Genomic DNA, 15,237 nt, shown 5'->3' with positions numbered 1-15,237 from the left:
TCAAATTTGTTTTAAACTGTTGTCAGCTTCTAATAGAAGACACCATGCATTTCTGGATTTGCTTTCTGGACCTAATATAGCATCCTAGTTTATGTCCATATTGAAAATGAAACATTCTACTTTGTCCCTTTTTACAAATTACAGAAAAGCAATGAAGACAATGAACACACACACACACACAAAAAATTAAATAAAAGAAAAAAAAATTTTCCACTGAGCTATTTCCCACTATCCTTGCCTCTTCAAAGGATATTTTTCCTATTAACCTAATTTTCACTATTAATTTCCGCACAACCCTAACATATCATGCAGCCCCCTTTGGCTTTCAATGACTCTAGCTGACTACTCTTATTGTACCATGGAGGTTACTGCACACCAAAAAAATTTGTAGATACAGATACTGACATGACAAACTGCTTTTCAAGAGAGAGTCAGAAAATCATAGAGAAACATTTTCTCTTCATTATACAGCTTTCTACTTTAGAATGAAGCTGAGAGAAAAAAATAATGCAGGACTACACGAGTGAAGTAGTTTTGCAGATTTTAATCAAGATAACAAGCAATGATCTCAGATGGACTCTTTCACCCCTAACTTAAGACCAGCCATTTCACAACTTTGTTTTCAAAGATGTCTGACATGAAAAAAAGCATCTAGTGTATAAACAGATGCAGAAATGAAAGGTGCACGAGAATTTTCCCTTGAGAGCATATTACCCTATTTGATTTGCTTTGCTCAAATACTATTTTCTTGGCAGAGCTTAAATTAAGTTTGACCTCCACAGATTTAACACTCTAGGGATCTGTCAATGGAAGGTATTTCCTCTGCTTTCTGGAAAACACAGAAAAATCCTCTACACAGAAGATTAGTGGAATTACTCCACTTTTTTGTTTCTGCTTTAGAAGACAGCATGACAATGAAGAGGTATTATAAGAATCCATAATCTTCAAATTTATTCCTAACACTCCAAGTCTGAAATAAGCCATGTATGTAGGTCTTCAGGATCTTACATAGCTTGCTGATTTTACCAAGCCTTTTTGATAAAGCATATGTATTCACATAACGCAAGCACTATTAGAAAGTATCATTCAAGGAGTGTTTGCATTATGCGCTTACAGGCTGACCTACTATGAACTTCTCTATTAATTTTGAAACTTTAAATTTTACAGGCATTTTGACTTTACAATTTCTTTCAAAAATCTGAAAACATTGTACTTTTTTTTCAGATTTTCTTTGTCTTCTTGAATGCAATATCTAAATTCTGCAGACCTTGCAGAATCCAATGCAAATGAGTTGCTATAAAGAAATAAACAAGAACTGCATTGCAGTTACTGACCTTTTGCCCATTCCTAGTGTCTCCCACTGGTAAACTAAAACTCATTAGCTTAAATCCTTAATGATAACCAACATATCTGAGAAGATTTTTCTTACAACAAATGAAGTACCAGTGTTTGGAGGCAATAGGTTGCAGACTACTACCCAACAGGACAAAGTTACTACACTGAACATTTCAGAAGTCATTAGGTAAGCACAGCAACAAATTTAAGATGTCAATTTTCACTATAGTCATCTTCTCTTAGAAATGCTGCTGGACAGTGTTAAGAAAGGTTTTGTACATCTGATTTTGAAGTCATGTTGGAAATATCTCCTCCATTCACCCAAGGAGAAGTTTCATAATCCCTTTAAATAAAGAGCTCTTTACTATCCAAATTATGAGCAAATAAAAGCTTTGTCTTAATTCACTTCAACTTCCCATGTATTTTCACACACAGATTTTAGTTGGACTTTCAAACTTCAACTTGGAAAGTAGCATTTTAAAGGTACTAGTATATGTTTTCTTAGAACAGTAGGGCTAACAATTACATCCAGTTGCTAGAATGAAATATAAGTTTTTATATAATTTTTTGACTGCCACACCTCATTTTTATTGTAGTAAGATACAGAAGAATGATTTTTAAGAGCAATAGTATAGTGGCAGTATTCAGAAATTCCAGTACCTAACTACACTGGGTGTTACACAAACACTGAAGCTGCTCCCTGCCCAGAAACTTAATCTCCTTCAAGTGTTAATGAAAACAATGTTTACAAACACATGAAAGATAAATGTGAAACAGACATAAATTAAAACATCAGAGCAAAGCTGTGTAATGACAGCGCATTGGATGCCAAAGATCAGTGTTTGGAACTTCCCTTCTTGTTGCTTCTTGTAACACATTGTTGTAATTATTGCTCCCATGGCTGAAGCTGCCAACAGATTCTCTCAACAATACCTAAGAATAAACATCTGAGCATCACAGAAGTTTCATTTATTTTCTACTGTGTAGGCAGCATTTGTCACTTATGCTCTACATAAATTTGAAGCAATTGCACTAAGAAACAAGGAAGTATCAATAGATAATGTTATCAGGGACGTGCTGCCAGTTAGAATGAGACAGCAGGAATTCACTGGAGGAATTACAGACAACGTCAGTAACAACTGTTCTGCCTATTAGTGTACGTTTTTGTGATACTATGTTAAAAGCAACCATATTTCCGAAAAAGGCCTACAGCACAGGGACCTACCCCTATTCACTATCCTTGGGGTCTTTCCACTGTTGCTCTTCTGCTTCTCCAGATTCCTTGAGTATTTTCTAATACTTGCCAAATGCCCCTGTTCAACAGGCCTGTCTCCTCTTTTTGTATTTGTGCTCAACACATACAAAGCGATTGTCCCTCATTATTCCAAGAGCCTTTCATACCAACAAAGGCCCTTCTCCAGAGTCACCCCAGAGTTGCTGACAGAATTCCCCAATTTCATCTACTTTTGACTCGTCTCATCAGGATGAATTATCACTGGGGACTAGGAGAAGGTGTTAAATAACATCTTTATGCAGTTACTATATCTGTTTCACTTAAAGTTGCCTAGACTGAATTCACATTCTGAAAATGTAATGCACTTATTTTGTCATCTCATCTTTTGGATCATACAGTAATAAATCCTAATGAACTTCAAAGTTTCTGACACGACTTATTTACTTTGAATATTCCCTGTTTATTCTGAGATAGTAAAGTCTGTGCAGCTTCCCAAACACAAATAGGAAACAAATTGAAAGGAAATCAATTGAAATAAAATAAAACATATTCTGATTCCATAAATACTTTGTAAAGGCAAAACCTCTTGCTACAGGTTCATTGTTCACTGAGTATTGACTCTAGGATGGCTCCACAAAACATTTAAATATTTGTAAAAAGTGAACACAGAAACAAATCACGAGACAGGAACTACAGCCTTCAGGTTTCTGTATAAACAGATAATTCAAAACTGAATAAAAAACAATTGTACTTAAATTCAGTCGTGTTTTAAAAACTAAGATCAGTGGGCAGAAATATAGGAAGTCACACCCCAAATAAAGATATGACACTTCTTTAAATCATTATTCTTGGCTTTGAAAGACACTTATTTGCCTGGAATATTTAGGTTCTACAAGAAAAACAGTAATCACTAAAACCAGCCAGTCAATGTCTAAAGGAAAAAAAAATGCAGAAGGTAAACTACAGCAGCTCAGGTTTAGTAAACTAGATTTTACAAACCAGCACTCTGTCAATCCACCCTTAAAGATATTCCTGTGATTGCCACTCAGCCTACATTTTCAGTGTCACTTATGACACACTCCAGACAGTTATGATTACTTAAAGTGAAGTCAGATTTTAATGTAATCCTGCATCATTTTCACTCTCACATTGGATTTTCTTCCCTATCAGCCTGAAGCATCCAGAACAGTTTCCAGACAAAAAGGTTTTAAAATAAGAATCAAAGGAGACATTGTGACCTCCAGAACATGGGGGGTGGAAATCCAGTCCCAGCTTTGACATTAAAAACAAATGGGAGAAAGTTGCTATTGTAGAAAACACATACACAAACACACACAAAAATAAAAACCCTGACTCTTGAATTTCAAAATATTTTGGTTGCTACCCAAAACCAGAGCAAAACTCAGAATGTTCCAAACTTCACTGTTAAATTTTTTTTTCTTTTTAAATTAGCAAAGCAGTTGTCATAATGTAAGCCCTACAATAAAGGTATCTTCAGCAAAGAAATGGAAAAGGAAAGCTAAAACTTTTAGCCTTTCCCTACTCCATTTATTTGATTGAGTTATAAGCTTTGTACCCTTGACACACACCCTTCACTTTCAAAAGGCTTGCGAAAGTCAAATTCCAAACAGGACTGAATAAGTGACAGAGAAACGGCTATTTCTGTTTTTTAACCTGTACGTGTATCAATTTAGTACCTGAAGCCATTTTTCTGATTTGGCTTTATGATTTCCTGCAATAGCAGTTAGCTTAGGCTGTATGTTAACTGAAACAATTGTATTATTGGATTACTGGGGGTGGGAACTATAATTAATCATGCAATGAGTTACAGAGGGTTAATAGAAAATATTTGTCAGTAGTCTGATATACATGGGCACACAGGTGTATTTGGATTAAACAGCTCAGCCAGTCTACTGGTCATTCTGATTGCACTCTTTCCCATGCTGCCTTACCTTCACCCAATCCTATCCATATAATCACCTATTCACCTTTTTTTTTTTCCTGGGTTAATCTTCTTCAGTTTAGGGAGCTTAACCGACTGATCCAGGAATCATTCCATTGTGATGGAAATGGCAGGCATATGTTGCCTGGACTGGGACTGTACCTATCAGTAGCAACTACATTACAAATCACCTTACCTCTTCACATAAAACTGCTTTTTCATAAATATCCTATCCCTTCTAAACTGCACAGCGTTCCGCTTCTTGGTTCTTGTTATGCTAACTGAATCACTTGCTCAAGTGCCATATTCTCTTCCACTGAATTTTACAGGTAATAAAATGAGGAGAAAGAACTTTCCCCTCACTCTTACCCCCTTCAGAAACAACAGAAAGATTGTTTAAATAATAATAATAATAATAATAATAATAATAATTAATAATAATAATCTGTTTGCACTATATGTTGATTTTAGCAGTGTTAAACTCATTGATGTTATTTCAAATCAAACTCAATGAAAAAAGTGCATGCACATGATAGTAATGCTGTGTAATTATGTAAATGCAGAAATCAAACTGGAAAGTTTAAAAAACATGTCTCTGAATACATCCTGCTAATCCATTCATAACATGGATTTAAAACAAACTTTTCTTAGGGAAAAGATCAAAACGAATTGAAATGACTGACTGTTGCCTTAAAAATCTGCTTTACCCAGTTGTTGAATTTTAATTTAACTGAGATCCACCACACTTTATGTCAATGTTTTAAATATCCAATGCATTTAAATTGTTATAAAGCATTCCATTTTGGACCATTCAGATTGCAGAGATAAGGTACAAGAATTCTGGACCCCTTGCTGAGAAAACAAACCTGACTATCCCAGTATCACAATTTCATTCTGTACACTGGCAATACTTTTTCTAAAAGAACTTTACTGCCGTTGGCTTATCCTGGCAGAAATGTTGTGAATAGCTTTGACAGACAGCAGTTTTGTAATTAGATGGACATAGGCTTAGTTGGGATCTGCCCTTGTCTGATTAGACAGAGAGTATTTTACCACAATTGGCTCTAGTCACTGACTGATTTTTGTTTCCAAATACCTGTCATCACCGTCACTGATGCATTCAGGAAGAGCAAGACTACAGCCAAACAGCATGATGTGTTGATAGCAGCTGAGACGACTGAGATAACTGAAGAACTTCAGGAACTTTTCCATTTCAATACTTTTGACAATGGAAAGAACTGAAGTTAGAGTGGTGTAGTTATATGGCAGCATTTGGCACTGGATGTTGGTGATATTTATGCAGGCACCTGTGAAATCAAAACAATATATTTAGAACAGAAGTATCACCATTTAACAGTTACTTCAAAGTATATATTGAATTGAGTAGTCAATACATATATAAGCAATGCCCGTACCTCATGGATAAGATGGCATTCCATAATGCTATCATAACACTGTCCAAAAATAATTATCTAAGAACAAAAGGAATCTGAAGAAGCTTGGTAGGTTAGCTTGGAAAAGCAACTAATCTCAGATATTTTTGTAATTCTCTAACCCTTTACAAAACTGTACCAGAAATAACACAAAATCATTTCTTTCTGATATTGGTTGGATAAACACACCATAAGAATAGCCTGAACACGGCCAAATTTGGATGAAACTAATTATGGAAGTTTTACAAAAAATTAAGTCCAGTTGGGCTTTAAAGCTGCTATTTTTGATGTTTCCACAAAGTTTCTCTTTTTGCTCTTCTGGTACCACATTACTTTGCAGCTTTCCTGCCAAAATCATCAACTTGCTTACCTATTTTCCCACCGTGATGCTTTTCCCTTCTCAGTCTTTCTTCTTTACCCTACTAGTGTAGAATTATCTTGTTTTACTGGTTGAACACCTCCGCTGTCCTAAACTGTCATTGTCCCATTCTCGATCTACCATAGCAACCTTTCTCTGCTTGTGCCCTGTCATATGCAGCAGGCCACCTCAGCTATGCATGATCACCAGGCTAACTTACTACATGAAGTTCTTTTGAGTGAGTTTCACAAACCTACATCAGTTTCAGAATTTTCATCAAAAACAAACTAATAGACCTAATATTTATGACAGCTCCCTGATTTGATGAAGGCCTTTCTAGGCCGTCTGGTCAGACTCTGGCATAATTTTTTTCAAACTCTGAGAGTATTCACCCTGTACAATAAGCAGGCACCTCAACCCATTCTCAAGACCAGACTCTGCCACTAATCCCATTGAAAAACATCGTGTTCATGCTAAATGACCATCCCAACTCTAGTTTTCTGAAGGAGGAAAACTCTTGAGAGCATCAAGCTTTAGTACTACTGTTCTCTTTATTTGAGCAAACTGGGCATAGGCACCAACCAGGGTAGAATCTTTCCATCATCAGACAAATTGGGACTGGCTTCTTCTAAGCATTGTCTGGGACATCTGCACCTCACTTCCAGTGTTGATAAAACTTGGGGATGTAAAGCACACAGGATGAAGCTCTAACAGCTCAGCAAGTCTGCCTCTTCCTCATCTTACAGTCTAGACAAAGTCTTCACTGTCCAAATGAATTTGTGGCAAATTCTGCTATCTACAGACTAATCTCTAGTACATCCTCACACAACAGTAGGGGAAGCAAAGCACAGTGAAGAAAAAAATATTTCGAGCTTCTTCAAATTGCAATGTTTTTGATGAACAAAAAAGTTAGGTTTCAAATTTTATCAAGACTTCGTAAAAAACAATTGCTATTTTTCTGATGAATATACTCATGAAGTTTCTTCCTATGTATTCTCCCACTCCGGAAGTCTCAACAAAAACTGAGGAATTGAATTTTGCTCCACTGCAATAACAGCAAGTCTCTCCCCTTATTCTTATCTAACTAAAATTATGTCCACAAATTCCCATTTTAAGATTTTCCCACCCTCAATACTGCCAACATCATCCCTTAGCACCAGTGTACACCCATTTTCTACCACAGTCTCTTCTCACTCCCACAGTCCAGCGAGTAGTTGATCTGTTCATCCAGGAATCACATTTTTTCTATATAACTCATAGAATCACAGAACCGTTCATGTTGGAAAAGACCTCTAAGATCATCCAGTCCAACTTTTAACCTATCACTGCCAAGCCCACCATTAAACCATGTCACTAAGCTCTATATCTAGATGTTTTTTGAAAACCTCCAGTAATGGTGACTCAACTATTTCTCTGGGCAGCCTGTTCCAATACTTCACAACCCTTTCAGTGAAGACTTTTTTCCTAATATTCAACCTAAACCTCCCCTGATGCAACTTAAGGCCATTTCCCCTCATCTTATCATTTGGTGCTTGGGAGAAGAGACCAACCCTCACCTCACTATAGCCTCCTTTAAAGTACCTCTTTTAAACTTAGAGCCAGATTCTCCATTGACAATTAACAGTAAAAGCTGGAAGATCAACAAAAAAGTGATGAGTTTCCAAATTAAGAGAACTTTCAAAACTGCAGAGTGCAGTTTTCAAATGTGACTGTATGAGTTGGTACCACATGACAATGATTTTCAGTGCTACTCCAGCTCTGAAGTTGTACAGGTATTTTGCAAAAATACCACCAGGATAATCATCAAAGCTGCATGTTAGGCTGTCAGATCAAAACCTGGAGATACAGAAATAGCTTTCACAGATCTAGAGTAAAAAATACGGAAAAAAAAAAAAAAAGTGGAGGGAAGGGAAGGGAATTCACTTCAGAATCACAAACAGCTTCTTTTAAAAAGACACTAGAGATCCATCATTGCTTCAAGGACAACTCACTTTGTGACTTTTGCAACGTATCTTGATCTGCTATAAAAACTTAAAAACCTCTCTCCATTTTTTTGCATTCTATTTAGAACTTTAACAAACTCATTGCCATTTACTAGTATTGTAAAGATTATTTTTCTGATAACATTTTTATTGCCTGGAAAAACTTAACATGAAAACAAAAATGTTCTGATTTAAAGATTAAAAATATTGAAGCACTTACAGCAAACATTCTCTAAACCGCTAACATCCTCAGTCATCTCTTGCCTACATTCTTTTGTTGAGGCTGGGACTACATTTTCAGTAACTGCTGTGGCAATACGAAAACATACTGATGCAAAATTCTGAGTCTCCTTCACCCACAAAAAATTCACACTAACGTTATTTAAATAAATTAAATTATCCTAAACTAGGGGTAAGGGGAGCACATAGTGCTTACACAAGTGGAATTTCAGCAGAATTATTCACAAAATCACCACCTATCTCCTGAGGTACAATGGCAAAATAGTCCCTGCCATGGTGTTTTTCATGAAGCTGACACTTTGGCTGAGATCATGTACATGGGCTACTGTGGATCTTTTAAAATTCACACAAACCTGACACAGAAAAGCTAAAGTTCCTTTGAGCTGTCTGACCTTTTACGAGTGCTCTGTGGCTGGATAACACAGTACTGAATTCAACATTCTTGGCCAAGAAAATGAAACTTTATAGTAATTATAGAAGACCTTTTAAAAATAAGAGAGATGGAAGAAGGGACTAAACCCAGGACCTGCCCTTGTAACAGAATCATTCGTGTTCCATCTTCAGTTCCATGAATCTATCATTCCTGCCAAACATCACTTCAGTATTCGCCCAGGCATGCCTGTGTCCTAGAATGCTCTCCTGGAAAGGAGGTGCCTGGCTTAAAACCTGGTCTTTTAAACACTGGTGCTCAGTCTACCTCTTCTACTTCTTACATCTTTCACCCAGTGTATAAATTGTAGTGCAACTGTAACTACATAAAGTCCATACCCTCCACAACTCTGAGTCAAAAAGTGTAATTTCAGGGCAACAGCAATTGTTTTATCACAGTGTCACCATATGCATCCCAGATTCTCACTGCAGTAGGAACAATGTGCTACACTCTCAAGAACCTTCTCTGGCAAATTCAGGGAAGCCTTCTCAGACATTTAGTTCTGTGCACGACTAATTAGCTCAGGAGCAGCACCCCACTGGCTCACTTACACTGCACAGAGCTGCAGAGAACAGATGCCTCAGCCCTTGCCAAGGCAGCCACAGACCTCTAATCCAACAGCCAGCAGCCGTTGCCTTACAGCTTTATAGGGGACCTTGCGAAATTTGCTAGTTTTCCCTCAAGTACTGCACAGCTGCCTAAGTTGGTCACACTTTGAGTAACTCACTATTTTACAGCAAGGTTATTTCCCCTAAACAGAGACCAAAAGAGAACTCAGTGATTCTCTATTCTGATCATTTGCATCAAACAAGTCCCTCCATTAATTCTTGCATCAAGCCTGATAGCTTATGATAGGTAGAAGACATCTTTCAGACAGGCAAGCCTGCTGAGTTCCAGAATTGCTCAGTATGTTGGCAAACACTGGTGTAGACACAACACTCTACAGAGCAAGGAATATTTTATGTTAAAGGTCATTAAAAGTAGATGAAAAGCCATTTAAAATACAAACAAAAGGAACAGCTTATTTAATGAGGAGTAGGTACTTAAATAAAAAGGTTAAACAGATAATGAAAAAAATACATATTTTAGTATGAATAGCAGTATTCCTTTTCTAAATAAACTTGAAAATTTGAATAATTAAAAAAATCTTGCACTGACAAACAGCCACAGAAATAAGAAAAGAATGTAGTAAACCTCAAAATGCATTAACTATCCTGCCAAATTGCTAAATTCTGCTCCATATGTACAGGCTAAGTGCATTCTATAAACAACACTTCTCTTCAGTGCCAGAATACTAATCACATACATGACTGGATCTGACTGGTGGTAAAACATACTAACATGAAACATGTTCCCAACCAAGCAGGTAATAGACCAGAAAATAAGAGAAATGCCAAAGAGGTGTCTGAAAGCCTCCACCTATTTGCTTACTTTCTCCAGTAAAGATTTGTTAATTACGGGGAATACAAGGTACATGAACCACTTTTGGCATTACCTAGGCAGGAAAAAAAAAAGAGCAGTGAATGGAAATAACAACATGTGAACAAGCTGTTGATCAGAGCAGCGTGGTTCCTAATTATATGGGTCATTTCTGACATTCATCTAAATTAAGAGCTTTCTGCTTATCACCGGCTATTGCCAAATGGACTGAACTGGTAACAAAAGGGCTTCCTTCTACAACAACTGCAATACAAGTCCATGGTTTCACATTCAGGACTGCTTAAACTAATTTAAACAATGTATTTTCTCTTTCCCTCTCCCCTCTTTGGATTGTTCGAGAACTGGACAGGAGAACTGAGCTGCCTGAAAATAACCACCTGCATTCTTTCCCAAAAAGCAATGTTTATGGCAGCCTCAAAGAAATGCCACTGGAACTGCAGCTTATGCCTGATTGATTGTTTTCCTTTTAGAGCACTCAGCCTTCCCTGTAGCAGTCAGGTTGTAGTTCCTCACTCATTTTTTTGAGACCATGCAGTGAACCAGCTCTGGGTTTTAGCAAAACTGGAATACAAAATTGTTCCTCTCCCTAGACTTCCTCCACTTTTTTTCTTTTTTTTTTTTCTGACATGCAACGGAGAAAAATAACTAGCTTATTCAGATTAGACCATTGAGTTGAATAGCTTTTTGGCAACAAAAACATTTTGTCTAGGACCAGAGAAGGGGTTAGTTACCAGTGGTTAACAGAGCCTGCTCACAGCCTCTGAAGCAGTGCATTTGCAGAATGTGCCATCATTGCCCAGCACCACAAAGCAGCTTGCAAGGGCTAGGAAAATTTGAATTGCACCATAAGAGTCAATTCCTGACTAATAAGAATGAAAGAACATTTTAACTTTAAAAATGGATGTATAAATTTTGTGCAACTCAGCATTCTGCATGCATCTATTTTCTAACTTGCAGTACAAAGGAAAACTGGAATCTCTCCTCCTGGCATCAGCAATTATAAATGCAGCACAATTACAAATAATGCCTTCAGTTAAAGCTACTTCGAACTGGCCCAGATCTTGGCTATGGCGTTTCTTTAACTAGGATTGCCATAGCAGATCTGCAAAACAAACCTGTCTCAGGTACGCGAACCATAACAAGGTACATGAGAGTGCTTGAAGATGAAAGTAAGCAGCCTGATTCTTGTGTCCCAGGTCAAGCTTGCTGATACTTCCCTTAGAAAATAATCTTTTTAATCAGAGCAACTTTCACAGAACATCTTTAAGAAGCTTATGGAAAATGCGACAGTGTTCAATGCAGCAGAAATCATCAGCTGCTTTGCTAAAGAACTTAGTTTAGTATACTTAAGTACCAAGTTCCACAGTTGCAGTCCACAAATTCATTGCCTCAGGGAGTGAATTCACCTCTGCTGAAACCAGGAAAAAATGGCAACACTCACCTAGCTCTTTCATACCAAAAGCTCTACTAACATAGAATGAAATCTCATCTTTAAGTGTCCTGAAAATCTCTAAGAATCCCATTAAAAAGAGCAAAACCAAACCAACCTCATACATTCTGACTTAGAAACCTAACTTGCCTATAACAGCAATTTGTAGACTTCTTGATATTGGAATGACCCTCATCAAATCTTTTTTTTTTTTCTGTCCCAGACTGCCATGTTCTTCCGACATTAAAAGGGTCTTGTGATTCTGCTTGATTTCACAATCTCAAATTCGATATATGAAGCTACATAATGCTTTTTTTCCCTCCTCTGTCCTGTTGCTATTGCATATGCAGACTGTCATGGACTTTTGCTGCAGGTGAAAGGAGCGCAGCATCCCACCTAGAATCTGGTCTTTTCAGCAGAACTTCTTTCCAAAATTCATTACTGTCTGCAAAAATGTTAATACCTCTTTTAATTCACTATGACATCTTGGTACATTTTTCATTTCAATTAAAACAGAAGACAGATTTTCTTAGCCTCCTTCCAGTTATGAATTTCTCTTGTACACTCCACTTGGGACTGAACATCTGATATTGTATTTCAGATGTTTTTCCCATAACTCAGGAAAAGTGCCCCAACAAGTGACTTTCTTCTGGCCCATTTCAGCAGATGCCAGGAACTATAATCTGTCCTTTGGAATCAGCCCAGCAGGGAAATCTACACATTGTTTTCTCCTTAGTACAAATATCAACAGTTTAAATCAACAATTTCACAACAGAAGCATAGTCACTGCATTTTTTTCCCATTTTTTTCACATTAACATTGGTTTGAAAACATGATTTCCACAACTCACAGCAGTCTCCATTTCCTGACAGGAGGTAGAGCTTGGCTGCTGAGGGTGTACATCAGGTTTCTGTTGCAGTCTGAACACATTCTCAGACCCTTCCTCGCATTTTTTCCACACTCATAGAAAAGTTGCATATTTGTTCTCCTCCAGCACATGTTGTACATAATGGAAGACGCCAACTGATCCTAACAGAACAGCACATTTCCATATATAACACTATTGAAGAAAACAAAAAGGATACACACGTGTTCTGGAGGGAATAACACCAACATTTTTACTACTAGAAACAGCACTGTTGGCAAGGATGAATATGCCTGTTTTCCCCAGCTTTCTCAACATTAGGCATAGGTGGCAAGGTGTTGGCGATGGGGGGCTGCCAGGGGCTTCTGTGAGGAGTTGCCAGAGCTCCCCACACCAGACACAGTCAGATCCAGCCATCTCCAACAGCCCCACCACAGGGCATGGCTGGGCCCAGCAGCCAAGGTTGTGGCACTTCTGGGTAAATGTGTTTAAGAGAGGGCAAAAAGCTGCGCATGAGAGCAATTAAAAAAAAAAAAAAAGTGAGAAATAATTCTGCAAACACCAAGGTCAGAGAAGAATGAATGAGAGGAGGTGCTCCAGACAGTGGAGCAGAGATTCCCCTGCAGCCCATGGCAGAGACAACTGTGGAGCTGGAATTTCCCTGCAGTGCACAGTGGAGCAGATGCCCACACTGCAGCCCATGGGTGACTCCATGCCAAAGCAGACAGATGAGCCCTGAAGGAATTGCAGCCCACGGAGGAGCTGCACTGGAGCAGGCTTCCCCTAAGGGACTGCAGCCCAGAGAGAACCCACACAAGAGCTGTTCTGGATGGCCAGACCCCCATAGGAGGGATCCCATGCTGGGGCTGGGTAGAGGTGTGAGGAGGAAGGAGCTGCTCAGGACTGACAGCAGCGTCCGTTCACCACCCCTCTGTGAGGACAAAGAGGGGTCGCATGAGAGGGAGTAAAGTTGAGCCTAGGAAGAAACGTGTTGGGAAGAGGGAAACAGGCTTTTGAACAGCAGATCCGAAATGGAAGTCAAACTCCAAGGCTAGCTGAAAACAATCACTCTGCATATAACTTAGCTCAGCTAATGACTTATACAATTTGAGAGGAACGAGTGACTGGACTCTTCAGCAAGCCACCTCATTTTTGGAGCACCACTTTTTTCACCTGGATGCTTTCAGACACTGCCTTTCTTGTGCTGAGGCACATACTTGCTTCTTTAATCCTTTAGGCAGGAACAGCTGAGAGCAGGCAAGTTCATCAGCCAAAAGTGATGCTGAATACCTATCCCCATGAGGTCTGAGCTGGCCTATATTCTTGATCTGGTATTTTGATTAGCTGTTTCCTAATGAACACTTCCTAATTACAGGATTCCTTAGTGAAATTGGAGACTTATTTCAAATAACCTACCATTAAATAAGCAAAAGGTACAAAATTAAATTAATTTTAGGATTAGATCAATCATTACAGACTATTTTCCATGGCACATTAGGTTGGATTGCATTTTGCTGTTGTTTGGAGATATGCATTACTTTGCTATTATTAACAGGCTTTATTAAAAGGAATAAGGGGAAGGGGGGCAAAAAAATGGTAGCTTCCACAGGACCAAGTTATCTAGATGATTCTTTTTTAACAAAAGCATTTTCAATAAATGAAAACAAATGCTAGCTTGAATGACAACATGTAATTATGTGCCAATGCTGTTCAAAAAAAATCAGTGCTTTGTAAAAGACGTACAGTGGTTGAGATATTCAACAGGCTCTGAATAGGACAGCATAGTAATAAGGTGTACTTGAGCTGTCCCAGTTGTCTCTGGTTAATTACCTTTCAAGAACAGACAGATTGCTTTTCTGATCTCTTTGGTAGGAGATTAGGATCCTTTTTTCCAACTATATCCCACAGTGGTAACTGATGTTCATCTCACTTTCAGACAAAACTAATGCAGCATACCCTATGTAAGCCTCCTCCCTGTGAAATCTGTCTAGAAACTAGGACAGAACACAGCACCTCACTTGCTAAGCAAAACACTGCAAGTATGTGAAACCTATGCTTTGCAAACTGCAATTTCCTGCTTGGCAGTTTGCAGGTGGAACTTAAGATCCTGGTGTACTAAGGATCTGGCTTAGGAAAGACTAAACTTAACAGGCTAACAAAGGACTGATCAGTCTAACAGATTACTGTTGGTTTTCCCACAGCTGGAAAACAAATTTCTATACAAAAGTTGTATGGAAAATTCCCACAGCTATGCTTTGTAAAAGTACGTCTGCGATTGTTTCGTTACAGCATAGGTAGCCGTTGTCTGTAAAAGACAATTTGCTTTAGACAGAAATACTGCAGCCTAGATCTTTTGAATTTGATTGCACATTTGGCAAAGTGAGTGTTGCAGAAAATGATATATGACTTCCTGGGCCCTTTCTTTATTCTGAGGGGCTGCTACTCACTCTCTTGTCTGTATTGATGGAACTTTCTTTTGAGCATCACATTTTAAAAATATTTAGGGACGGCCCAGTTCTGTTTCTACTATTAGAGTTCAAATGCTTCTG

General features: G+C 38.2%; 1 protein-coding gene across 1 annotated transcript in view; it reads right to left on the bottom strand.

The window, feature by feature from the left end:
• The window catches only part of CORIN (corin, serine peptidase), a 136,991-nt gene that overhangs the window by 89,750 nt on the left and 32,004 nt on the right, over window positions 1-15,237 (bottom strand). Inside the window, 1 exon segment of the mRNA XM_040554938.1 lies at window positions 5,608-5,818. Coding sequence (XP_040410872.1) covers window positions 5,608-5,818 — 211 coding nt within the window.

The sequence above is a fragment of the Cygnus olor genome, chromosome 4 (genome assembly GCF_009769625.2).
Source record: "Cygnus olor isolate bCygOlo1 chromosome 4, bCygOlo1.pri.v2, whole genome shotgun sequence".
Lineage (NCBI taxonomy): Eukaryota > Metazoa > Chordata > Aves > Anseriformes > Anatidae > Cygnus > Cygnus olor.
The sequence above is the reverse complement of the archived record's forward strand: the minus strand, read 5'-3'. Positions and strand labels throughout refer to the sequence as shown.